At 42.3% G+C, this 27164-nt stretch overlaps 1 protein-coding gene across 1 annotated transcript in view; it reads right to left on the bottom strand.

Moving 5' to 3' along the window:
- CIT (citron rho-interacting serine/threonine kinase) overlaps positions 1-27164 on the bottom strand; it is a 168116-nt gene that overhangs the window by 130650 nt on the left and 10302 nt on the right. The window contains exons 4-7 of the mRNA XM_044244172.1: positions 23461-23636; positions 17110-17211; positions 4077-4219; positions 3263-3356 (exon numbers count right to left, since the gene is read on the bottom strand). Of these exons, the coding sequence (XP_044100107.1) occupies positions 3263-3356; positions 4077-4219; positions 17110-17211; positions 23461-23636 (515 nt within the window). The remainder of the gene's footprint in view (positions 1-3262; positions 3357-4076; positions 4220-17109; positions 17212-23460; positions 23637-27164) is intronic.

Genomic DNA, 27164 nt, shown 5'->3' with positions numbered 1-27164 from the left:
TATGGCTCTTTATTGACCATCTCCTTCCAAGGGTTTGTGTGACAGCTGAATGAGACAGGTTGGAAGATTTTGCTATTTGCCACTCGTTGAGAGTCAACTAAGGTGAAATGGGTAGCCTTAGGGCACAGAGTGAGTGGATGGCAAGATTTAGCTCGACACCCAAACCTCTGGGCAGTACAGTTCCCCACTGTTTTTAAGAATGCTTCAAAGCAACATGCTAAGAAGCCTGAAATAATGACAATGGAAAATGGAAAACTCAACAATCCCCAAGTCCCAAATGGCTAAATTCATAGATAATGTTTGAGAGTAGTAGGGAAAAGATTGATTTTGGGTGAGTAACATACATGAGTTTCAGTAAACATAGATTATATTTCATATATTTGAGTACAAAAAAACATTTAGAACACCTTTAGGCCTATAAAACATTCTACTTAAAAGAGACACATGTTGGGGGACGTCTGGGTGGCTCAGTCAGTTAAACGTCTGCCTTCTGTTCAGGTCATGATCCCTGGGGTCCTGGAATTGAGTCCCACATCAGGCTCTCTGCTCAGCAGGGAACCTGCTTCTCCCTTTACCTCTGCCTGCTGCTCTACCTACTCTCTCGCTCTGGCAAATAAATAAATAAAATCTTTTAATTAAAAAAAAGAAAGAAAGTGTGTGACACATGTTGGGATGCCTGGGTGACTCAGCCAGTTGAGCGTCTGAGTCTTGGTTTTGGCTCAGGTCATGATCTCAAGGTGGTGATACTGAGCCCCACAAGGGGCAACGGGCTCTGTGCTCACTGCAGAGTCTGCCTGAGATTCTTTCCCCTTCCTTCTCTCTCCCCCTCTCTTCTTCCCCGGGACACACTCTCTCTCAAATAAAATCTTTTAAAAAGTTTAACCCACTTCCATGGATCAAAAAATAAATGAAACAAGATGGGATTGGGAGGGAGACAAACCATAAGTGACTCTTAATCTCACAAAACAAACTAAGGGTTGCTGGGGGGAGGGGGGTTGGGATAGGGGGGTGGAGTTATGGACACTGGAGAGGGTGAGTGCTGTGAAGTGTGTAAACCTGACAATTCACAGACCTGTACCCCTGGGGATAAAAATATATTATATGTTTATTAAAAATAAATAATTTAGTTAAAAAAATTTTCTTTAAAAGTATAATTCTATATTCATACTTGAGTTCATCTAGACTATAGATTAATCAAAAGGCCTTTTCACTTAAAACAATGCTAAGAATTCCTTGCTATGTGCTTGTCACATTTTGGCCCTAAAAGCACAAATTTCTGGAGAGGCGATTCTTCCTCCAAGAGAAGAGGAGGTGCACACCTCCCAAGGATGCAGGACTGAGTGGTTTTTCTCCTTCACCAGAATAATCAGGGGTTGAGCAATGAGCTGCAAATAAACCCGAGTAACTCTGGAAGACTGCGCGCCTGAAGTGAAGGTTGTTCCAATTAGAAGAACTGAAAAGGGATAGTCTGAAAGACTGAAAAACAGAAACCTGAAATGAATGAAAGTCCACTCTCTCCACTTGGGGCTCGGAAGAGAGTGAGTGATTCTAGATGCAGGGATGGAACTTACTCCTTATTCCCATTTGTTTAACAAGCAGAGACTTTGGATCTTAATCTAGTTTTCCAAGTAGGTATTCTTATTGTGAATACCTACAGCCGGCTCTCATTAATAAGCTGCCTGATGTTTCTCAGTCGACTTGGGATGGTTCTCAACCAGGGGTGATTTTGTCTCCGATGGAACCCTCTGCCATGTCTGGAGACATTTCTGGTTTTCACAGCTGGAGGAGTGGGTGTTATTGGCATCTAGTAGATAGAGGCCAGGAATGTAGCTAAATATCCTATAATAACAGGAGAGCCCCCCACAATAAAGAACTATCCAGGGCAAAACATCAATGGTCAGTGTCAATGGCATCCAGAGCTGAGCATGTATCTATGCTTCAATTATTAGACCATGTATCCATGCTTCAGTTTATTTCTAGATGCACGAGTTTATCAAGGTCACCCACGCACAAGTTTTTGAATCCTAGATGATAACCCTTTCCATTACTTAACTTTTTTCCTGTGCTTTATTCCACTAGATTCAACAACCAAGTTTTCATGCCTGTTTTTGCACTGCCCATTTTTAAGACATAAAATGTTTTGATCCTATAATCTAATTCTCATTGTAATGATCAAGTGGAATCGATTACAAGAACATAATGGGGTGGCAGGAGAAACAGTGCCTAGGGAGACTGTTTTTCCAAGGATCTGAACACCAAGTAAATGTATCTCAAGTAGGCCTCCAGTCTGCCAAATAGGGAAGCCAGAGCCTGGAGTGCAAAGAGTTAACATAACCCCAAACTTTTTTCCTAATATCAACCTGATAACACCTACCTTTCCTCCAAGGAACTTGAGAAAAAAAGCAATTTTACATATTTCCCTTTATAAGTACTGAATTTTCAGAGGTTGGGAAGAGGGGCATTTTACAGAGTAACCTCCCTAACCACTTAATTTGTGCATTTTAACTAGAATCAGTATTTTACTGAGAAAGAATGAAAAGCCATGTTCCTAAAAATTTGACCAAATGGGTCAGTTGAAAAATAAGTTTTAAGATCTAAGTTAATTTTTCTCTTAGACCTACCAGTGTTTTGAACAAATGACATGACAGTTCACTTCAGTATGTATCAATTTCATTAGGGTTTGTTTTTAAATCTATGGACTTTTTTTTTTTTTTTTACTTTGTCATCTTTTCCCTCAAGTATTCTTGCTCTTGATCTCAGCAGGTACCCTCTTGCCTTCTTATTTAGCATGGGAAATACAGCTTAATTTTTACCAGAGATCCAGGACTTCAAAATGACATTTTGAGCAGTTAGTTCTTAATGCTTAAGGATATTTGGTTCAAATGTGCCAGTGATTTCTTTCAACTTTGCTGAATAGAAAATAGAGATGTGAAATAAATAAGATTACAGAAGACAATCTATAATAAGGGAAGTGAAAAGAAAAACAAAAGTGAGCATTTTTCCCTTTATGTTTTAACCAAACCATAAGGATGCTCCTAAAAATGTTTTGTAGAGTATTAACAGGGTGCCAAGGTCAAGCAAGTCTGGGAAATAGCTCTATGTCCCCATCCCCACCTTCACCCCTGGAGAAATCATGTCATACACTGGCAGCTGAAGATTCCAAAACATCACTCAAAGTTATCCCATATTTTCCAAACTTATGAGGACCACAGAACCCTTTGTAGCACAATCTCTATTGAGCTATCTTAGTCCATTTTGTTACCATCTTATTTGAGTTCATTTTAGCCGCTGATCCGAAATCCACAAGCTTGATGTGTCCTGTTCGGTCAATGAGAATATTCTCGGGTTTGATGTCTCTAAGAAAATCAGGGCCACAAATTAGTGTTGTCTTCTCCATGCAAATCAGCAAGCAACTGCTAACCTCGGATATTGATTCAGCCAACCATCTCAGTGTCTAGATTCTGCTATATAGACCTCCCTATTGATAGATATAAATAATAAGCAAACATTCTGCAAAAAAAATTTAAGTAAGAAAAAGGAGGAGAAGGAGGAAGAGAAAGGGAAGGAGAAGGAAAACAAAAAGGATGGAGGGAGGGAAAGGAAACATTCTCGGGTGTACATAAAACACCATATGAGTGAGGATGTAAAGAGACACTTTTTGACTAAGGGTTTGACGGAACACCTTTGTAAATTACTAATGAGTGTGGTCAGAAGTACTACTGCGTGGTCTTCCATTCCTCGGTTTGCAGGTTCCTTCTGCAAATCGAATTCATTTTTTCCACCATATAACTCAAGGAACCCATGCAAGAGTTCTCAGTCTTATCAGCTACATTCACAGATCTTATTAGCAAACTTGAAAACGTTATAATTCGAGATCTATTTCACTGTTGAATGGGTAAAGCTGAAATGTCTGCCTCTCTGGAAAATATACTTTCAGCCAGTTGCAGTTAAGACGGGTTAATATTTGGATGGAGCATCATTTTGAAGCTGAATTTATTCACCTATTCACTCCATTGTGGGAATTCTTAGGTGATACAGATAAATTCTCAGTACACTTACCAGAAAGTCTCACTTACCGATGTACATATCCCATCTGATGAACGCTGTGAACAGCCAAAATCAGTTCGGCTAGGTAAAACTGAATCATATTTTCATCTAATTGGTCCTCATATCTATTCAAAAGTGACAGCAAGTCTCCTCCAGGCTGATATTCCATGACCTGTAGAGAATGCCAAAGTTATTAATTCTTCATACACCCCAAAAAATGGAACATCTCAATTAGAGCCTCAAATGCTGCTTGACGCATTATAATTACAATGTCTCCACAAAGCTACCTAGATGTGGGAGGCCTACAGTAAGCCTTGTAGGATGAGGTCCCTGCCCTAAGGAAATTACATCTGATACCCAAGAGAATCAATATAATGAAAGACTAGTCCCAGACACGATGCACAATGTTTGCAAGGCAAGCTTGAAAAGTTGAATTAAATCCACCCACTCACCCACCCACCCACCCAAATCGACACCCCAGACATTCCCTAGGATCAGGTACACAGTGTCGATGGAAATTGCTAGAGGACAACAAACACTCCAGTATCCTTTTTGCATTTCTCTCAGCACCCAGCAGACTAGAGAAGGCAAGCAATAAATATGATACAATCTTTTCCTGCAACAGTCATCTGATCCTTTCTATTAAAAATTTAAATGTGAGCATACTCTCTGACCTCGTAATTCCACTTCTGACAATTTGTTTTACAGGAACTTATAGTAGTTTGTAGATCGATAGATACATAGATTCACTGTTGCACTGTTTTTAACACAGGGGAAGAAAAGCCTGGGAATCGCCCAAACATCCATCATTAAGAAACTGCTGAAATATGGTATATCTTAATAATGGGAGATGTTGTAGATATCAAAAATGAACAGAATCAATCTATTCATACAGCTGTGGAAAGCTGCCCATGATAATATAAAGCGACATCCTATACGGGATAAAGTACAACCTCCTTTTCGTGACAAAAAAAAAATATTACATTTGTTAAATACATACATAGGAATAAAGTCCGGAAAAAGAATATAGGGACGCCTGGGTGGCTCAGTCCATTGAGTTTCCTGCTCTTGATTTCAGCTCAGGTCATGATCTCAGGGTCATGAGAATGAGCCCTGCCTTCTGGCTCTGCACTCAGTGAAGGGATCTACTTGCACCTCTCCCTCTGCTCTCCCCACCCCCACGTCCAACGCTCACTCTAATAAATAAATAAAATCTTAAGAAAAAAGAATATAAAGTAGAGCCTCAAGGAAAATGTCCGATTAGCAAAAAATTTCTTCCACTCCAAAAAACTGAAATCCTTCCTGCTTCTGATGATAACTGAGTGTGATATTCTGAGTCAACAGACAGCATTGAGGCCAATTTGCCCAAGAGGCTTCAAACCACAGCCTGGTGACTTCAGCTCTCTGCCCTTCAGTTTCACCGGCTATAGAATGGGATGGGACTAATTGTCTCACAATACTGTGCCTGGCACCAAGGAGTTCCTCCACTGCTGGTCAAGAACCTTCCTTTCTCACCCTTGGCTATGTGATCCTTCCCTCTCTGGCTGGGAGAAGCTGGGACACGTTTCGATCATCTTTGCAGTCATGTCAACCCTTACTCAATTCTCTTCCTGTCCTTTGCTCTGATTTCCCATTTTGTGAGCGATGCTATAAATATCTTTTGTTTTAAGTTGTCTCAAATCCTTTCTGGAAAGTGGCAAGATCCAAATAAACATCTTAAAAAAAAAAAAAATTAAATCTCTCCAACTACTGCATTCCAGAAGCCAATTTTGGGATGTGAATTCTCTCCATCCTCCTCCAAACTCCTGTTTGCTTTTGGTCCAGAATTAGAAGAAAGCTCCAGTCAAGTGAGACACTGAGCATCTGCACATATCCGCAGAGGCCGCAGGCTGGCCCAGTAAAGATTCTGCCCAGCACCAAGTGAATCCCACATCAGAGACCCTTGGGGGAGCCAGGGATCCACATGTCCTCCCGAAGGGCTCTGTATCATCTGGGAGTCTCCCCCGTTCACATGACATCTTGCAAGGAGCAGAGAGTCAACCAGATACTGGACAATTTGAAGAGTAAGGTTCCATTTCCACTGCAATTACAGGAAAAATTTTTATGAACCCACAAGAAGAGTCACACTTAGAAGGGGTAGCTGCTAAAATGCAGACTTTATTTCCCCCCAAATTCACAGCAGATTGAAAGCTACCAGTCCCAGCCCTAGAAGAGCCCGCAGGAGCCACCTGGCTCCCTTAAAGCTCACCCACTCATCCCAACCTGGTTCTTTATAGGACCTGGATATGTGGGTGAATGCCAATTTTTACGTCTGTTTTAAATATATATTGCCATCAAAAAGGTCTTAAATATAAAAAAAAAATTCACCGATAACAACAGAAGTACTCGTGCTTTTAGAATGGAAACATCTTAAAATAAGAACAATGCATATTTATGACGACACATCACAGTTATAAATGTTCTAACCTGACTCTATTAAAGATGTGTGAATAAGAAATGCCTTGTAAGTCTGAGGATGACAAAGTCAAACAGATAGCACCACTGGCAACATTTAAGAGCTCACAAACTGACCACTATTTAATACTTCACAACTATTCCTGAAGATTCTATTTTGAAGTGACCAGTAAAATAGTTCAGAAAAGAAGAACCATCTCTTAAAAGGCAAAAGATACGTATTCTTTGCTCCTATTCAGAAGGTCCAATTTCCTGAGCTAAAAACCCCCGCCAAAAGTAGATTAGTCTTTTCTGAGTCAAACAACTTTTCATTTCTTCAAAACCAGGGTTGATTGAGAAGACAAGCGACAAAAATTACAACAGCTGCTAGGCAGCAGGCTCCACAACATGGGACAAAATAGACACGAAATGACAAACCTCTAAATAGACTGGGTCCTTATCAAAGACTAATCAAACTTGACCCATCGACAAGATTCCACATTACCATACTAAAAATTCCAAGCGCCCGCCATTTGAGAACTTAATCTGGAAATTTACTGAGCAAATTTGGCTGTCCCAAGATGTCACTTCTACTCTAAAACCATCCTACTAGGGTAGAGTTGCCCATTCTGTTATAAACGGAGCCCACGGGGAATATGGCTTGTGTGTGGCCAACCCAAGCACCATCATCTTGCTGTTGAGCTTAGACATACAGTGAAGAACACGACTTGGACAGTTTCAGAAAATGGCACCAAGTCAAGAGGTTCCAAAAACATCATCAAAGGTCAAAAACTAAGAGTCTTCAAGTCTCCATTCGATGACTTGCTATGAACAAAACACCAGGGTCAGCAGAACACTATAAACAATTTAGGGCCCAAATCACCACCCAGGCTATGCCAGACAATTCATTCACAGGACCTGGTTTTGTCCAAAAGCATGATTCCGTCCAGGACTTTAACTACTCAGAGTTGCCTGGTAAGGCGCTGTCCCCACAAAATGTGGCTTCTTACCTAATGAACCTGGTAAATCCTCGAGGACAGGGCTTATCAAACCTGCCTGCCCAACTGAAGGAACCTAAGGAACTACTTTTTAAAAAATAAACATATTCATCTGGGGCGGCCTGGGTGGCTCAGTCAATAAATGTCTGCCTTCGGCTCAGGTTATGATCCCAGGGTCCTGAGTTCGAGCCCCACATCAGGCTCCCTGCTCAGCAAGAAGCCTGCTTCTCTCTCTGCCTACTTGTGTCTACTACTACTGTCTGTCCAATGGATAAATAAAATCTTTAAAAAAAAAAAAAAAAAAGAAGCCTGCTTCTCCCTCTCCCACTCCCCCTGCTTGTGTTCCCCCTTTCGCTGTGTCTCTCTCTATTAAATAAATAAAATCCTTAAAATAAAATAAAACACATTCAGCAAAAAAAAAAAAAAAAATTGAGTGCCTGCTATGTGTCAGGCACTGTTCTTAGATACTAGGAAAACAGCAGAGACTATAACAAACAAGTCTCTGGCCTTCATGGGGCTGGAATTCTAGTAGCATCAACAAGAGTAAACATGAAACAGACTGAAAGGGTAAAGTGTGTCTCACTCCCATCCCAACCATTCAATTCAGGGAGCCTGTTAAAAATCTCAGGGACCCTGCGTGAGGTGCAGAAATGTGCATTTTTAGGGAGCACTCCAGGTGATTCTGAAGTGGCTAGCACAGTGCTAATGAAGGTGTAGAGACAAAGCGGTTCCTGGAATCCATCCACTAGATGAAAAGTTTCTACAGCAGAGGAGCCCTGAATCTAGCCGACCCTCCTGATGCTTGCGTTTTTCTTCAGTGACTACCTGGACATGACAGGACCTGCCTACCTCGCCAGGATCACAGGCAACAAAGGGCCGGAAAGGAACTGGTCCATTGGCCCATTAGTATAGAGGCAACCATCCCGCACAGAAGGATGTGCGGGGTCCCTGCCCACATCGAGCAGCTGCAGGTCACCCGAACGGCAATCACCGAGGCACAGTAATCAAAGGCCGGGGAGCCAGGAGGAGGAAAGAGCCCTACAGTGAAACAGTCCTAAACAATGTGATCACCCTGCAGATGGTGGAGAAGGCCCAGCAGCTGACAGACAAGGCTGGCTTGGAGCTATAACGGACTTGCTCTTTTAAAGCAAAGGCATTCAGGCCAACAGAGACAAACCCTGCTAATGGCACAGCTGCAGATGCTAATTAAAGGGCAAATCTTACATGGGTTCGGTTTTGGAAGGAGCGGCGGCTTCTCTGCGGGTGATCACACTACGCCCCCAAGAACAGGGATGCCAGTGCCCATCAGTTGTGTGGCATTCAAAACAAAGAACAAAACTGTGAGTGTGTGTGTACCACATGCACATCCATACAGACTTGCATGCACACATATCCATATGTGGGGAGGGGGTGAGTAGTTAATAGTTCTTGTACTCTACTCCAATCTGCATGGGGTGTCATTAGAGACCCGCTGTGCTGGCCACCCCTCTAGCAGTGTGCCCTTGAAATGCTTACACTACAATCAGCATGCCTGAAAGTACCATGGAAATGTAACAATGCTATTGGCATCGTTCTCTGCCCTGCGCCAGTGTTCCTGATCTTTGGCATTGGAGAGGAAGGAAGGGATCCTCGAAGCAGAGTAATCCCTGACAGAGACCCTAAATTATTCCTCTTGAAGGACAAGGTCACCAAGAGAAAAGGAGAGAAGACCCTTTGTTTCAGAAAATACAAACCCCAGCCTGACTCATTCGTCTATTCAAAAGATCCTCATTGAGTGTGGAATCATCCAGAGCCTTGCAGAGACACAGATAGCACACTCAAACCAGGCAACTGAGGACAGGGTTAATGAAGCATCCTGCACTGGTGAAGAATCCCCGGGCCAGTTAACAGCAGGGGAATAGGTACCACTCCTTGACCTCAAAGAGTCAAGGGCAAGAAACAGGATCTCAGGATCTTCACTACTGCAGACGGAACGAAAGGAAGAAGCAGTACCCAGAAATGAGCTGTAGCTATAGCCACAGGACCAGTGTTTTCTATGTGGGGCCCCATCCTAGACTTACTAAACCAGAAACTGTGATCGTGGAACCAAGCGAACTGGAACAATGGAATGGAATTGTGACTTTTTTTTTTTTGCGATTTTTTTTTTTAATGAACATATAATATATTTTTATCCCCAGGGGTACAGGTCTGTGAATCGCCAGGTTTACACACTTCACAGCACTCACCATAGAACATACCCTCCCCAAAGTCCATAACCCCACCCCCCTTCTCCCAACCCCCCTCCCCCCAGCAACCCTCAACGAAACTAGGAGCTCATTCTTTGAAAGAATTAATAAGATTGATAAACCCCTGGCCAGACTTATCAAAAAGAAAAGAGAAAGGACCCAAATAAATAAAATCAAGAATGAAAGAGGAGAGATCACAACTAACACCAAAGAAATACAGACAATTATAAGAACATACTATGGAATTGTGACTTTTAAAACTCTAAACACATTCTCTTGAAATATACCTCCAAAGAGCAGGACACAAAAAAACAACCGTTCTGAAGATGCAAAAAACCGCCCCCCCCCACCTGCCAGGGCAATAACACACTGGGCAAATGACCTGGGGTCAATCAGAGGCATCAATATCTCACTTCGCTAATGAGAACATTGAAACCAAAAAGGCCGATGACTCCGGAGAGACCAACCAAGGAACAGTAATAAAACAAGAACCTATATTCTAGCAACAGCTTCCTTCCGACGGGCAGCCAGCTCCCAAACCCTGGCTTCCCCAGCAACAACATGTGAACATGCTGGTGAGTTTTGAGACGTGCCTGAAAACTGGATAATCTTATCCAAGAGATCAAAACAGCACATGTCTCACTGTCAAAACTATCATAAGCTGCCACATTTCACTAAAATAAACAATGAGGTTCTATTTGTTAACTCTCTCCAGGCTCCCAGTCACAGCACGGGCTGCTGTTTATGCAGGCCACGAGGTCACTGCCTAGAAAGCACTAACCTCCAGATTGTTCCTCCACCGGAAGGAAATACCCCACACGTGACTGCGCGACCTTTGGTGGAAAGCGAGACAGGAAATATAAAGAACTGATGCCAAGTAGGACCTCACGGCCTGGGTCAGACTGGCAGTACTCTGGGGTGTAACAGTGTCATGTAATGGAAGATCCAGGAGATGGATCTAGGGGGCCTGGCTTCAAAACCCAGATCTATCTTTTATTACCTGCAAAACAGACTATAAGTTGCCCCCCAAGTCCACTCTTCCATGGATTCCATTGGCCATGAAGCTAGCTGGCACAGAAATGAGGGCATGTGATGAAGTTCTGGTCCACAAAATAGGAGAGGAAATGATGTGTCCCAATTCCATACCATGCTATGTAAAAGGAGTTTTCTTGTTGTGCTCTCCACCCCTTTCTCCTGCCAGCCAGGGGAAACAAGAACATCAAATGCCCAACTCCAACCATGTCAAGGGGACAACATCCTAAGGGACAAGGAGCCATAAGATAGAAGGAACCTGGGTCCCTGAATTATCACATACAACAAAACTGCTCCATCAGTCTGGGCTGGGTTTTTGTTCTTTTTGCTATAGTAGCTTAGCCTATACCTTAATTAATACATCCTATGTGCAACTGAGGAAGAAAAATTTGGAATGAACAAAGAGAAGTTAATATAAGGCCACTGTAAGGAAAGAAGATTCAAAGGTCAGTTATAGGCTCAGAGCAAGGGCAGCCTGAAAAGACCCACAGCATGAGAGTAAAATAAGTCAATCAGAGAAAGAAAATTATCATATGATCTCCCTGATAGGAGGAATTTGAGAGGCAAAATGGGCAGTTTGGGGGGGAAGGAAAGTAAAAAAAATGAAATAAGATGGGATTGGGGGGGAGACAAACCATAAGAGACTCTTAATCTCACAAAACAAATTGAGGGGTGCTGGGGGGAGGTGGGAATGGAGAGGGTGGTTGTGTTATGGACACTGGGGAGGGTATATTCTATGGTCAGTGCTGTGAAGTGTGTAAGCCTGACAATACACAGACCTGTACTGGGGCAAATAATACATTATATGTTAATTTTTTTTAAAAAAGCAAAAAAAAAAAAAAAAGACCCACAGCATGAAAAACATCAGTATAAAGCCAGCAACCTTTAAGAATCTCTTTAAGCATTTAGATGCAACAATACTACATATAATGAGTTGCAAAACAATGTTTTCTTTGTAAAGATCAGCTCTTTCCTGGAAGGACACTGGTGAAGGCATCTGTTATATGGAACTGAACAGATTTCATCATGAACCAGATCAACAAAGCGCTGTTTCTATGGGCTGCCTGCCAGAATACAGAACTAGCCTTGTTATATAGAACCAGACATTAACAATACAATGGGCTTCATTACAATTTTCTATATACCAGAAATTGGCAAGACGGTTTCATTGGTATGTAATGACAAATAGGAAATTTTTAACCATCAAATTTCAAAGGGATCCAAGTTCAATTTCCTTGCATTGCACTCCCAATTTTGAAAATCCCACTGGATCTAACTTGAATTACATACTTTAGAGAATAAAATTTACACTCTTAATGTGTCATTTCCATAACACAGTAAGTTAATCTGTATGTAAATCAATTTCTGTGAAATTAATCATACGTTCTTCCAATAAATGCTTCTTAAGCATTTACTTGGAGAAGCCTACTGGAAGCAAGGGAAACATAATCCCTCCCTTCATGGAGGGAGTAGCCTGGTGGGGAAGCCCAACACCCACCCATGAAGAGGAGGTACAGGGTGCTACGAGTCCACAGCCAGAAGGGCATCCCTCCCACAAGTAGAGGAGTCAGGAAGAGTTTCTGGAAGAAGTGACATCTGGTCCAAGCTCAGCAGGAGAAAAAGGAGTTAGCCAGGGAAATAAGGAAAGAGGGAAGGAATGGCATGGAGAAAGGTCAGAGGCCAGTTCAAAGGACCAAAGGAAGTTCAAGATGAATGTAAAGTGCAAAGAGAGGGGTGCCGATGTGGCTCAGTCAGTTAAGTATCTGGCTCTTGGATTCACATCATGATCTCAGGGTTGGGAGATCAAGCCCAGTATCAGGCTCCACAGGCTCCACACTGAGCATTGAGCTGCTTAAGATTTTCTCCTCCCTGGGCTGCCTGCGTGGCTCAGTCAGTTAGGCATCCAGTCTTAATTTTGGCTCAGGTCATGAGCTCGGGGTGTGGGATCAAGGCCCACAATGGGCTCTGTGCCCAGTGGGGAGTGTGCTTGAGTCTGTCTTTCTCTATCCTCTCCTTCTCCCCCAGCCCCACCCCCAGCAAAATAAATAAATAAATCTTTAAAAAAAATTTTTTTAATTTTTTTTATTTTTTTTTAAATTGATAGATTGGTTTTGTTTTGTTTTAGATTTTTAGTTTATTTATTTGACAGACAGAGATCACAAGTAGGCAGAGAGGCAGGCAGAGAGATGGGGGGAAGCAGGCTCCCCGCTGAGCAGAGAGCCCCATGCGGGGCTCGATCCCAGGACCCCGGGATCATGACCCGAGCCGAAGGCAGAGGCTCTAAACCACTGAGCCACCCAGGTGCCCCAAAATTTTTTAAAAATATATTCTCTTCCTCCTCCACTGTCCCTCCTCCTGCCCCCAGCTCTCACAATCTCTTAAAATATAAAAGTTAGTTAATTAAAATCAAAGGAGAGGAAAGGTAAGCAACAAGCTGGCAGTATATATGAAAAAGGCCTTGTAAACCACATGGAAGAGTCTGGATTTCATCCAGAGGGCAGCAGGGAGTCTTAAAGGGTTTTAAAGCGGATGACTTGGCTGCAGTGTGTAGAAGACCTGGGGGAAGGGCAAGACAGATGGCAGGGAGAACACTTAGGAGGTTACTGCAGTAATGCAGACAAAAGAAGATGGCGGCGAGGCCAGAACTCACGGGGGAGAAGCAAGAATGGAGAGAAGAGATAGCTTTGAGAAATACATAGGACACCAAATCCGATTTCTTTTATTCATTGATTTTTAAATGTATCTTCAATTACACTACATTTGCATTACAAATGAATGGTTAACTGCCAGGGAGTTTAGGATGATTTGTATGCTTTCCCTGAATTTCAAAGGTTTGGTGATCTGTAAGGGGTCAATAGGTAACAGTGGGATTCCAGAACTGCATGATGCCGATATAGACCTACAGTCCTCTTGTGACAGAATGTACTTCCAGACTTAGAGACGTTGAGATTTTAGAAAGAAAAAATGGTGTGTATACTTTGGATTATGTAATACGCTCGGGTAGGGCTTGGGATATCACCCTGTAATCAAATGCATTCACAATTTTGAGGCAAAATGTATGAAAAGTCATACTAAATGGAATGAAGATGAGATTCAGGTCAGGTTTTGCTACAGAGTTCACGTCAAGTTTTGCTGCCAAATAGTAACAAAAGAACTTGAGGTTATTCAGAACTCTGGGTATTTTGAAATTGTCCTAGATAAGGCATGGTGGATCTATAATCGTATCTTAGTTCCTATGCTGAGTTTGGATATTTATGAGAAAACTGTGCCCTTAGCAAGCATTTTACTCCAAATTACCAATGTACTTGAGAAGAGAACGCAGACAAGGAAACAATTACAAGATCCCATCAGCGATACCCAACAGAGCTACTAAAGAAAGGTATAAAAATGTCATTATAGCCAGGTATCAATGTGCTGAGGCAACTGGAATTCTAGAAAACAGCTGTTTTAAGAGCATTCCTATCTTGTAAGATGGTGGCTAAAAAACCAGAGAAGATGGGCATTAAGCTCAAAATGCTGATGTCAGTGGTGAAATCCAGATGGAAACCCCACAGTCAAAAGACCCAAAAAAGGAAGCTTCCTGCCCCTGGGAGATGTCTTAGCAGAGGAGCAGCTGACACTCCCAATCCACGAGATATTCCAACAAGGCTGTATCCAAGAGGAAGTCCACAGCAGCAAATTCCACAACTAAAAAGAAAGAGAAGTTCCACCAATGGGACAAAGCCAATTGGCAGGGATAAAAATGGTGGCCCCAAAAAGATTAAAATTTTTGAAATGATCCAGTATTACCCTCTTGAAGATGCACTTTGAAAAGTGTTGTGCCATGAAGAACAAAAATAGAAACAAAAGCTACTAGTCAACACGAAGGAAACTATGAGTCAGTAGCACTGCCAGGGCCCCTCCAGTCATCCTCATTGGCCACCATGGAGACAAGCAGTGAGCTCCTTGAAGCCATTGGGCAGTGGCTTGACCAGCAGTTGTCATCAGTTACACAGAACGCTCAGAACTGGTCATCACCTCTACCAAAACTGACTTAAGATTCCCAAGGCATCTCAACAATACTGACTCTGAGGAGAAGGCATGAGCCTGGGCCTTAAGAAGACGAGGCCTTCAACCCAGATGAAGAGGAACACAAGCTTATAGGTCGGCGTGAGGCAAACCAGAAAACTGTGGACTCTCAACGTTTGCCAAAAATCGGGGCCCTTGCTAGTTCCAGGACTGCCCGTGTTCTGTATTGTCTTGAACACAAAAAGGATTGTTTGCAGAGCTGAAGTTAAAACATCCAAAACAACACTAACATACAAATAAATCCCTGCTGTTTTAAGAGATCTTCTTTTCTGAGAGCTAATGAAGAAGTCTGTTAATACACCCAAACATGAGGGACTCTAGAAGACACAGAGAGCTCAAAGCAAATGTTGTGTATGCAAGAAATATCCTAGAATGTCAATGAGTCTGAAACACCCCAAGCTCAGTTATGAAAGTCAGGGATCCAAGCTCCATATCTCAAGGAAGGAAAGATTCAAAGACAATATTCAAGGAAAGGAAGCTTCAGGCCCTAAACAACAGGCACAGTGTTGGTCCTCAAGAAGCATGTGGTTAGTGCAAGGCCAGTCTCCCAACACATCTGTATGAAAACGTCCTGCTCAGAAGGCTGGGTACAGCTTGCGGGGGAGGGGTCTTCTCTACCCAGCACTGGGCTCTCAACTGGTATGAAACCACACTAATCACTGTTTATTATAGGTCAGAAATAAATGCAATAAAGTCTCCCAAAACAATCCCATGGAAGTTCAAGGTAAATACCCTTCTCTCTTTTGTGAATCTCTATAAAAGATTCTCTCCATTCAATGTAATAGGATAGTCTTGTTTGAAGGGCTGAATCAGGAACAAAAATTGTTTCTGGGATACATTTTTTTTTTCCTTTAGGAATCTAAACCCCCAAGAACCTAAAGAGGGCCCCAGAATGAATGTTAGTCTTGTATACATTATGTTACACATACATCAGAAATACTATGGCATTGTTCAAAAGAATGAGGCAGATCTGGGGGAGGTGGGTAGGGGGGTGGGGTAACTGGGTGTTGGTCATTAAGGAGGTCACGTGATGTAATGAGCACTGGGTATTCTATGCAACTGATGAATCACTGACCTCTACCTCTGAAACTAATAATACATTATATGTTAACTAATTGAATGTAAACAAAAAATAATTTAAGAAAAGAAAGCTGCAGAAGGGAGGCAGTCCCCTTCCCAAATTCATTTACAAGTAACTGCAAAATTCTATAACTACCATCTGAATCACATCTAACACTCAAATGTTTAATGATATCAAAGCACGGAATAAACAAAACAAGGTGTGATGTGCCTCCATGTGTCACACTGCCACAGACAAAGGCAAAAATAAATGTCGGAGATAACAAAATACTGACTAATTTTTAAAAGAATAAAAAAAAAAAGAAGGAGGCAGATATGTATGTGTATGTGCTGACATGGAAAGATGTTGCGGGTAAATCGCTGAAAGGCAAAAAGCAAGCTGAAGAGCAGAGTAGAGAGTAATATACAATTTCGTAAAACAAACTATATACATGTGTTATAAATGCAGACATAGAAGTATTTTTTCCATTAGAGTCAGAAAAAACATACATAATCATCAATACGTTTCCTTAAGGGAAAGGATTAGAAAGGTAAAGAACATTCTCTTCTATTTCATACATTCTGCCATGTTTGCATTTTCTCAAAATCACAATGTACTGGGGAGCCTGGATGGCTCAGTGGGTTAAAGCCTCTGCCTTCGACTCAGGTCATGGTCCCAGGGTCCTCGGATCGAGCCCCTCTCTGCTCAGCGGGAAACCTGCTTCCCCCCAACCTCTCTACCTGCCTCTCTGCCTACTTGTGATCTCTGTCTGTCAAATAAATAAATAAAATCTAAAAAAAAAAAAAAAAAATCACAATGTACTCAGTTTTTAAAAATTAAAAAATTTAATGACTTTCACTAGGTTTAGTGGTGATCATCTCACAACATAGACAAATACTGAATCATTATGTTGTACACCTAAACTAATAAGATATTATATGTCAATTATGACCCCCCGAAAAATTAAAGCAAGATTCTAAGCTATTAAAGGTTAAATCAGATTATTCTCAAATAATTGACTTCTCATTATTGCCCTTTAAGCCACAACTATAATACCCAACAAAGATGGGGCCATCTCTAAATGGATTTGCTGTTAATCTTTAGGACAAAGAGAACAGGAAGATACCTCAAAGTCAGGAAAGCAACTCGACAGACCATATGGGCAAGACCCACATCCAGTTCTACATCTGCAATATCTGAGTGTCAGCCCTGGACTAATTCTAAAGAGATGGATGAAAAGACTCACCAGATAGAGGTTATTTTTGTCCTGAAAGGCGTACTGTAACTGGGGGATCCAAGGGCTTGTGCTCCGAGATAATATGTTCCGTTCCTCCTCAAAAAATGAAACCTAGGGGAAAAAGAAACTCTTTAGACAATTACAATAGCATTGGGGCAGGGTAGGGAGAATGCCCTATCCTCTCTCTACAAGCCAAAACTGATGTCTCTAGCTTAAAAAAGAAAAACCATCCTTTAGCCCAGCACTCGACAAATTTCATTTACCTACTTTGCTCACCATTTTTGCCAGATCTATATCTTATCTGCCTAATTATTGACTTAACACCTCTCCTTAAAGTCAACTCACTTCTTTTAAATCTAAATATCTTTCTCTTTCTCTTCTTCTTCACCTCCGCTCCCTGAACAACTCAGTCCTAAAGCCATTAGATGGAGCAGAACAGAGTAAGCATCCGTGACAGGTGTTAGGGACAGAGGGCCACAGTGGCCCAGAACAGGGTGCCAGGCCCAAGCAGGGTGAGGAGGGCAGTGACCATGTATGGGGGCAGTCCAATATCGGGCCCACATAGGGTGAAGAAGGCATCCACGTGTAGGGAATGGCCTGGAACAGGGCATCTGAGCCCACCAATGGGAGGAGCGGCAACAAAGGAGACTGAATACACACAGATGCATAAATAAGCTAAATATTAGGGGAAGAGAAGAGAACTACACACATAGAAAGGGTGAACACTAGAATAAACTCAGGGAAGTTGGATGGGACTTGGAGATATTGGTGTGAACACACAGCTGAAACCGAGAAATAAATATAAACTTAAATGTGTGTGCGTGCATGTGTGTGTGCACACACGAGGAGGTAGGTGTATTTAGTACGTGTACATGTATTCCCTGGCTCTGTCCACTGAAAGGGGTCTGGAGGCAGTGGCATCCCAATAGCAATAAGGGCACCTAGCGCCCAGATCTTGACTTCTAAATACCCTCTTACACTGAAAGTTATTGCTCGTCTTTGAGAAGTAACTGATTCCAAGGGTGGGGCAGGCAAGAGCCTGACCTCTTGTTGTACCAGAAAGCAAGAGACAACTCAAAGATGGGGATGTGTCAAAAGATGCAAAAACCAACCTAAAGAGACTCTCATGGCCCAACTTAGGGGACAGGTGGAGTATAAAAATACATAATGACAATAATGGCTGTAACTCACTGACTTAAGCAGGAAAATGCAAATCCACACAGCTATAAATTAATAAATTGAAAGTTATATGAGGATAAACATTGTTAAAATGTCTATACTGCCTAGAGCAATCTATACTTTTAATGCCATTCTGATCAAAATTCCACCGGCATTCTTCAAAGAGCTGGAGCAAATAATCCTAAAATTTGTATGGAATCAGAAGAGACCCCGAATCGCTAAGGAAATGTTGAAAAACAAAAATAAAGCTGGCGGCATCACCTTACCTGATTTCAAGCTTTATTACAAAGCTGTGATCACCAAGACAGCATGGTACTGGCATAAAAACAGACACATAGACCAGTGGAACAGAGTAGAGAGCCCTGATATGGACCCTCAACTCTATGGTCAATTAATCTTTGACAAAACAGGAAAAAATATACAGTGGAAAAAAGACAGTCTCTTCAATAAATGGTGCTGGGAAAACTGGACAGCTATATGTAGAAGAATGAAACTCGACCATTCTCTTACACCGTACACAAAGATCAACTCAAAATGGATAAAAGACCTCAACGTGAGACAGGAATCCATCAGAATCTTAGAGGAGAACATAGGCAGTAATCTCTTTGATATCAGCCACAGCAACTTCTTTCAAGATACGTCTCCAAAGGCAAAGGAAACAAAAGCGAAAATAAACTTCTGGGACTTCATCAAAATCAAAAGCTTCTGCACAGCAAAGGAAACAGTCAAAAAAACAAAGAGGCAACCCACGGAATGGGAGAAGATATTTGCAAATGACAGTACAGACAAAAGGTTGATATCCAGGATCTATAATGAACTCCTCAAACTCAACCCACACGAAACAGACAAACACATCAAAAAATGGGCAGAAGATATGAACAGACACTTCTCCAATCAAGACATGCAAATGGCTATCAGACACATGAAAAAATGCTCATCATCATTAGCCCTCAGGGAGATTCAAATTAAAACCACATTGAGATATCACCTTACACCAGTTAGAATGGCCAAAATTAACAAAACAGGAAACAACATGTGTTGGAGAGGATGTGGAGAAAGGGGAACCCTCTTACACTGTTGGTGGGAATGCAAGTTGGTGCAGCCTCTTTGGAGAACAGTGTGGAGATTCCTCAAGAAATTAAAAATAGAGCTTCCCTACGACCCTGCAATTGCACTCCTGGGTATTTACCCCAAAGATACAGATGTCATGAAAAGAAGGGCCATCTGTACCCCAATGTTTATAGCAGCAATGGCCACAGTCGCCAAACTATGGAAAGAACCAAGATGCCCTTCAACGGATGAATGGATAAGGAAGATGTGGTCCATATACACTATGGAGTATTATGCCTCCATCAGAAAGGATGAATACCCAACTTTTGTAGCAACATGGACAGGACTGGAAGAGATTATGCTGAGTGAAATCAGTCAAGCAGAGAGAGTCAATTATCATATGGTTTCACTCATTTGTGGAGCATAACCAATAGCATGGAGGACAAGGGGCGTTAGAGAGGAGTAGGGAATTTGGGTAAATTGGAAGGGGAGGTGAACCATGAGAGACTATGGACTCTGAAAAACAGTCTGAGGGGTTTGAAGTGGCGGGGGGGTGGGAGGTTGGGGTACCAGGTGGTGGGTATTATAGAGGGCACGGCTTGCATGGAGCACTGGGTGTGGTGAAAAAATAATGAATACTGTTTTTCTGAAAATAAATAAATTGAAAAAAAAAAAAAGAAATGGTTAAGCACAAAAAAAAAAAAAAAAAAAGAAAGTTATATGAGGAACAGGTGCTTCCACAGTTTGAAAGCACCTCCCTATGGAATACTAACGTAATGACAAAGCAGAAGGGGGTGACCCCACAGTGAAGGATGGCAGATATGTAAGTGAGCATCAACATGAACATGACAAACTGAAACAAAGTCACCCACTGGGAGGCAATGAGAAGAACAGAGCATCTCGTCTGTGGCATTCCTGCCAAAGACCTAGCACCTGAACCTGATCAACATTGGACATATCTGTATTTTACAAAATAACTGGGTCTGTGATCTTCAGAATCACCAAGGTCATGAGAGTCCAGGGAAAACTGAGAAGCTGGTCCAGATTGAAAAAGACTAAAAACACAGGACAACTAAATGCTATTTGGGATCCTGAGCTGGACCCTTTTGTTCTAGAGGAACATGGAATGGCCAGTGGAGCAAGAACAGGGTCTGAGGATTAGACAGTGGTAATGCACGTGGTAATGTATTAGACAGTGGTAATGTATTAGACAGTGGTAATGTAATTTCTTTCCTGATATTGATGGCTGTATCGTGGTTCACAGGAGAGTATCCTTATTGTAGGAAATGCACACTGAAGTCTTCGGAAGTAATGGGGCATTGAGTTGGCAGTGGATTTTCAAACGGCTCAGGAAGAAAAAAGTAGTTCGTACTTTCTGTTAGTTTTCCAGGTCAACTTGGCTAGGCTATACACCCAGCTATTCAATCAAGCACGAACCTAGGTGTTCCTGGAGAACAACAACCCAATTCCTGTAATCTCCTGCACCTGATCTGTGGCCCTTCTCCTTTCCTGGCACTTTAAAGGTGTGCAGAAGGGTGCCTGGGTGGCTCAGAGGGTTAAAGCCTCTGCCTTCAGCTCAGGTCATGATCTCAAGGTCCTGGGATTAGGTCTCTGTTCAGCAGAGAGCCTGCTGCCCTCTCTCTCTGCCTGCCTGCCTCTCTGCCTGCTTGTGATCTCTGTTTGTCAAATAAATAAATAAAATCTAAAAAAAAAAAAAAAAAAAAAGGTGTACAGTGAAGGAGGTTGGCCGAACTGAAAATCCTACATCTTTACTTGCTTGCCACAGGCTCTTCGTCTGATCCCTGAAGCTTCCATTAAAATAAATGGTCTCTGAGGACTCCTCTGGTTCTCACCAAGCCCTCGGTAGCTATGCTGGCTCTCCTAAGTGATCTTCCTTACAGGATGTTACCTCTTCTGTCTCCTTCTTTGGCATCTCCTTTCCCTTGTTCCATGTGCTGGTTTTTCTCTTCTCTGCCCTAAATTCCAAAACCTTGCCATGGCTCAATTAAAGACTCTACTTTCACTGTCTTAAGGAATGGTTGGGTAGCTTTCATTAGCTCCTGTGTGTATCTGATTGTAAAACCCCCCAGCCCACACAGAGCACCTGGGTGGTTCTGTTGGTTAAGCCTCTACCTCTCAGTCTTGATCTCAGGGTTGGGGGTTCAAGCCCCGCACTGGGCTCCACACCTGGCGTGGAGCCTACTTTTAAAAAAAAATTAAACAAACAAACAAAATAATAATAAAATTTAAAAACTAAAAATTAAAAACCCCCAGCCCACACCTCACACAGGGTCATTGCAAGTCATTCACCTGAAGGAAGGAACACCTAGAACATCTCTATTGCTTGCCTGCAGTACAATAGATCAGATTGTTTTCTTTTTACATGCACCACTTCCCATCTACCACAAACACTGCAAAGTCAGGGCTATGTTTAGTGCCTCTTCTCAAGGACCTAGAAGCACAGCACACAGAACAGGTACTTGGTCAGTGCGTCCTGATGATAGGTGGTGGCTTGGGTATTGGGAGCTTGAGTGAGCATCTTCCATTCCCCCCCACCTTCCAAATGATTTGCAATGTCTTCCATTCCCCTCTTTTCAAATGATTTGCAACGTCCTGTCATTTCTCCTTTCAGTGAAGTCACTCATATTTCACTGCTAAACACAGGCTACATCATTCCTGGACTGACAAGCAGCCTCCTGCCCTCCACTGCTCCTTTGACTGGAGGCCACACAAAGTCACCGAGTCCTCAGACTCCGATCCCAACCTCCTCCTTCCAAAAGTATAACACCGATCCCCACCCGCCTCACAAAGTGAACAGCCATTCCGAAAAACAGTTCTTCAGGGAATGGGGAGTTACCACGTAAAAGATACAGAGTTTCTATGTGGGATGATGAGAAAGTTCTAGAAAGAGAGCGGTTATGGTTGCAGGCAACGTTGTAAATGCACTTAAGACCAGTGAATTGTACCTTAAAAAGGATTAAAACAGTAAATGTTATGCTATGCATATTTTGTCACAATTAAAAAAAGGTTCTTCCTATTTCCCACAGATGACCCCCTCCCCAACCAAATGTCTCATTTCTCCCCATTTCCTAGTCCATCTGTTCTAAACCACTAAGAAGGGGGAAAAAAAAAAAAAAAAAGACATGCGTGCGTACACACGCACACACGTATCTGTATAGAATTTTAGTACTCATTCCTCCAAAACATCACACACACACACACACACTTCCACCTGCCACACTCCCGTCATGCCTCTCTGCCCAGAACCTACATTCCCTCTCAGTGGTGTGAACCTCCCCTGACTGTCCCTGGCTCACCCACATCTCTCCTCACGCCACAGTTGGTGAATTTGCTCCCTGCTCTCCCTTCTGGGATGCTTTGGCTGCTGAGCGCCTGCTTTATACATCTGCATTTTTCCTCCACTTTCCAAAGTTGTTTTTAAAGCCTGTAACTAACAGCCACAGAGCTCCAATTCCTTCTGCAGGCTTCCCACGGAGCTGGGTACATTATCGGACCCACAATGTGCGCTCGGATGTCTGTAACTAATAAACTGCTCTGAACACCAAGGCTGATGACTGTCTCTCTAACAACCCGGCAAATGAATCAATATGTCTGGAGCAGAAGCCTTGTTCAAAGAAAGAAAAATACCACGATCAGAAAGAGAAGTTCCTACCTGCCTTTAAACAAGCAACACCCTAGCCACAGAATAATTGTATTTCATTTCTTCAAAATCCTGTTTAAAAATCAAATACCCACAGCACAAATAAAGAAAATGTGTCCCAAAGTGAATGCTGGCTAACCCCACAAGATGCATATCTCGAAATCCCCAGCGGACAGTCACGAAAGGTCATCTTAAATTTATTAGTTAAAAGGCCATGTTGGTTCTGAACAAAATACAACGAGAGAAATGTGATAAAGAAATCAAGGGGAGTTTTGAGCCTTCCAAATGAGTCAATATCCGTTCAAGAAGAAAAGCTGAGAATGTGAGAGAGCCTTCTGCAACCGTCATTAACCAGAGAGTCACCCGGGAAATCTTGGGGGATCCCAGATGCCAATTTCACAGATCATCACCTTTGCAGTGAAGATTCTGGCACAGAAAGGGGAAAGGGCATGGTGTTAAAATGCTCCTACCTGCTCTTGGGCCAACAAGGTCTTCTTCTTCATGACTTTCATGGCATAGATGTCCCCAGTGGCTCGCTCCCTTACCACCTGCACTTCAGCAAAGTGACCACAGCCCACAAGACTTCGGACTTCAAAGTCCTTGGCTGAAGGCTGGAGCTCCTGTAATTCAGCTATGATGTCGGAATCTGCAAGAGATGGAAGAGTTGCTCCCAGGTAAGGAAAGCATTTCAAATACACGCATCTTTATGAAAGAAAAAAAAAAGAAAGAAAGAAAGGAAAAAGTGTTCCTATGTGTTCCCTCACTGTCAAAAGACATTTAGTCACTTTCTCATCCGTCATGAATAATTATAAAATCAGCACAAAAGTGTTTTTATATGTTAAGTTAAAATTAAGGGCTCCAGAAATTCCAAAGCAGTTTCCATGGTAGCTATAATTTGAATCCTGTAGACTCAGAAAATAGGAGGAGAACATAAATCATGCTTTTCTTCCTCCTCTCTGAAGGCTGCAGGGCAGTGTTCGGTCAAACATGTTTATTAGCACTTAGACTGGCTTATCATGTGACACAGGCAACATGATTCCCATCTCAATCCACTTTGGAGCTGACTTCTAGATCATTCCATGCTCGGTGTGTTCTGCACAGTTTTATCCCAGTAACCTAGGTTTTATCCCACTATCCCATCTCGCTTGGGTGCTATGAGAACTACCTCCTCTTCCTTAATATACAGCAGTGCTACAAAAACAAACAAACAAACAAAAACAAATGACAAGAAAATAAAATCAACCAACCAACAAAATAAAGCCCTGACGTTTGCTCTGCAGAGTTGGCAGGTCACACACCTGGAAGGGTTTACAACTATCTTTTTCTTAGCATATAGTTTTCCTCCTTCTCCAAGTGCAGTCTCTCAGTGAGTATCTTAGTCTGCTCAGGCTGTTACAACAAAATTCCACAGATGAGGTGGCTTAAACAACAGGCATTTATTTCTTATGTTCTGGAGTGTGAGAAATCTGAGATCAAGGTGCTGGCAGATTGAAATCTTGGGGGGGAACCCACTTCCTGGCTTACAGAGAGCTATCTTCTCACTATATCCTCACAAGATGGAGAGGGAGGGAACCCTGGTCTCTCTTCTTCTTCGAAGGACAATAGTTCCATCACAAAGGCCCCAGCTTTATGACTTCATCTAAATCTAATTCCTTCCTGAATGCCACCATATTGGAAATTAGAGCCTCAACATTTGAATCTGCAGGGGGACACGAATATTCAGTCCATAACAGGTAGAGATCCGCCACATAGTAGGGATTAAACGCATGGCGGATTTGGAATCGATGTTATATTTATTGACGCTCTAAGAACACAAAGCGGGGACATCACTGGATATGCAATGACTCTAAGGGTCTGAAAGAATGGAGTGGAATAGCCATATCTGACTGGAAAATTCAATCCTTCACATGATAGAGAAACTCCATATAGAGAAACGGGGGTTACGCTCTGAAAGAAGACAAGAGGAACACATAATAATATTATCCTGGAGAATCCCTCAGAGAGGTGCCATGATGAAGACCAAGAGACTCTTGAACTCCCACATGGACACTGAAGTCGTTTGGCCACTAGAGCGGGTTGCCATGTCCATGGTTGGGCACCAGATACAGCCAGGAGGCTACATTCTAGAGTTATACTCAGCTTGGTAAGTTATTCACATAATGAGAAGAAATGAGCCCAGTGAAAGGGAAAACAATTTCATACCTATAGTAGTTGGGCATCAAGCATATTGATAAATTAGCCAATGCAGTTTTAGTTGCTACCCATCCCCTTTCTTTGTGACATGGGTAGATCTGAATTCACTGGGATCAAAGGCACAAATGATGAACTCTACTGCACTGGGTACATTCCCACCCACAGACCACACCTCTCTCTTCAGCCAATCACCCTGAAAACACCTCCCTTCGGTCCCTGGGGAAATCAAGCAAGAGTGCTGGGTAGATCCAGAGAAACTCACCATGACCACAGTAAAAAATAAATCTAAAATGCCTTTGTGGAGAATTCCATGAGCTGAAAGCTGCACAATATTTTCCTTTTTCCCTGACATCCCTGTGCCAAGTCCTATCTTTCTTCCCTGCCCTTTTTCCAAGTTTCTTTCAGATCAGGTAGTTTTGAATGATAATTCCCCAAATATGCTGGCTTGCAACTTTCTGGGCTGAACCTGATTTTATTATTGCTTGCACTCAAAGCCAACATCTCTCGATTCTCTGCTGGGCCTTGGGTCCCTAGGTTGCTTATAGCCTTTGTCCAACTTAACTCCAAATCTGTGGCTGGAAACCACCAGGCATTTCAATCACGTAAGCAGACAAACTGCTTCAGGCAAAACCACAAGGATACCCAAAATTCTGAGGAAACATTCCATAGGCCTATGTCTTTTTCCAAAGGCTGTGGATTATTAAGGCAAACAGGTCAGATACTAAACTCAAGTGTAGGACAATTAAAAACAAACAAAAACAAACAAACAAACAAAAAACACCCTCACAATGTCCCTTCATCCCAGCAGCTTTTGTGACTCCAAAACCCCATCCCACTTCAGCCCTGCATCCTGTTAATTACAGCATTTAAGGACTGAATACTGAGGTGGAAATGGAGACCCAAAGCCCTGTAATGAAAATGCAATCAAAGCGCGGCCTTGTCAGATAAACATTTGAAACCCAGGGGCAAAAGACAACACAGCTGAGCACAACCCTTCTTCCCCTGAAACTCAGTCAATTCAACATTTCAAATTTCTAGGAATTTGTCCTTCACAGAAACGCTAGCAGATGTGCTGGAAAACAACACACAGAAGTATGCTCATCACAAGCACTGCTTGCAACAGAAAAATAACCAGAAATGACCTAAAGATCCAGGGGCACTCGGGTGGCTCAGTCGGTTAAATGTCTGCCTTCAGCTTGGGTCATAATCGGAGGGTCCTGGGATCGAGCTCCACGTCAGGCTCAGCATGGAGTCTGCTTGTCCCTCTCCTTCTGCCTCTGTCCCCAACTCATACTCTCTCTCTCAAGTAACTAAAATCTAAGGAAGGAAGGAAGGGAGGGAGGGAGAAATAAATGACCTAAAGATCCATCAACAGGAAAGTGGAATCAACCTAAAGTCCACCCACATAGAAGAATATTAGGCACATAAAGTAGCTCCATCTCCATGAGAATATTCTTTAAGGACAGGGATTTTCTTCTGTTTTGATCGCCACTGTACACCCAGTCCCCCAACCAGAACCTGGCACAAAGCAAGTGTAAGTGTAAATATTTGTTGAGTAAACATATTGCTAAATGAGCAAAGCTAGTAGCAAAATATTACAGACATACGATCCGTTTTGTGTGAAATGAAACTAGAGTGATATTAGAACATACATGGAAAGGCCTGACTGATTGCTACAGCGAGTTGCCTGGTACACAGGAGTTCATTACATGGTATTCTCTTACCTTGGGACATCCTTGAGAATTTCTATAATAAATATTTTATAAGGACCCCCCAAAATTGCAATATTATGCACCAAACTGGTAACAGTGGTTATCACAGACAGAGGAGATTTTGAGGGATAGTCTCTCATTCTGACCTTTTTTTAACTTTGTGTCCTATTTATAATTAGGAAGAAAAAATTCTTAATGTTAGAATTCACCTGTTAAGTACTACAGTTGTTAACATACAGAAACTCTTGCCTACAGTAAATGTCGCTGAA

Source organism: Neovison vison, chromosome 3 (assembly GCF_020171115.1).
Source record: "Neovison vison isolate M4711 chromosome 3, ASM_NN_V1, whole genome shotgun sequence".
Taxonomy (NCBI): domain Eukaryota; kingdom Metazoa; phylum Chordata; class Mammalia; order Carnivora; family Mustelidae; genus Neogale; species Neogale vison.
Note: the sequence above shows the minus strand (reverse complement) of the source record. Positions and strands in the feature narration are given on the sequence as shown.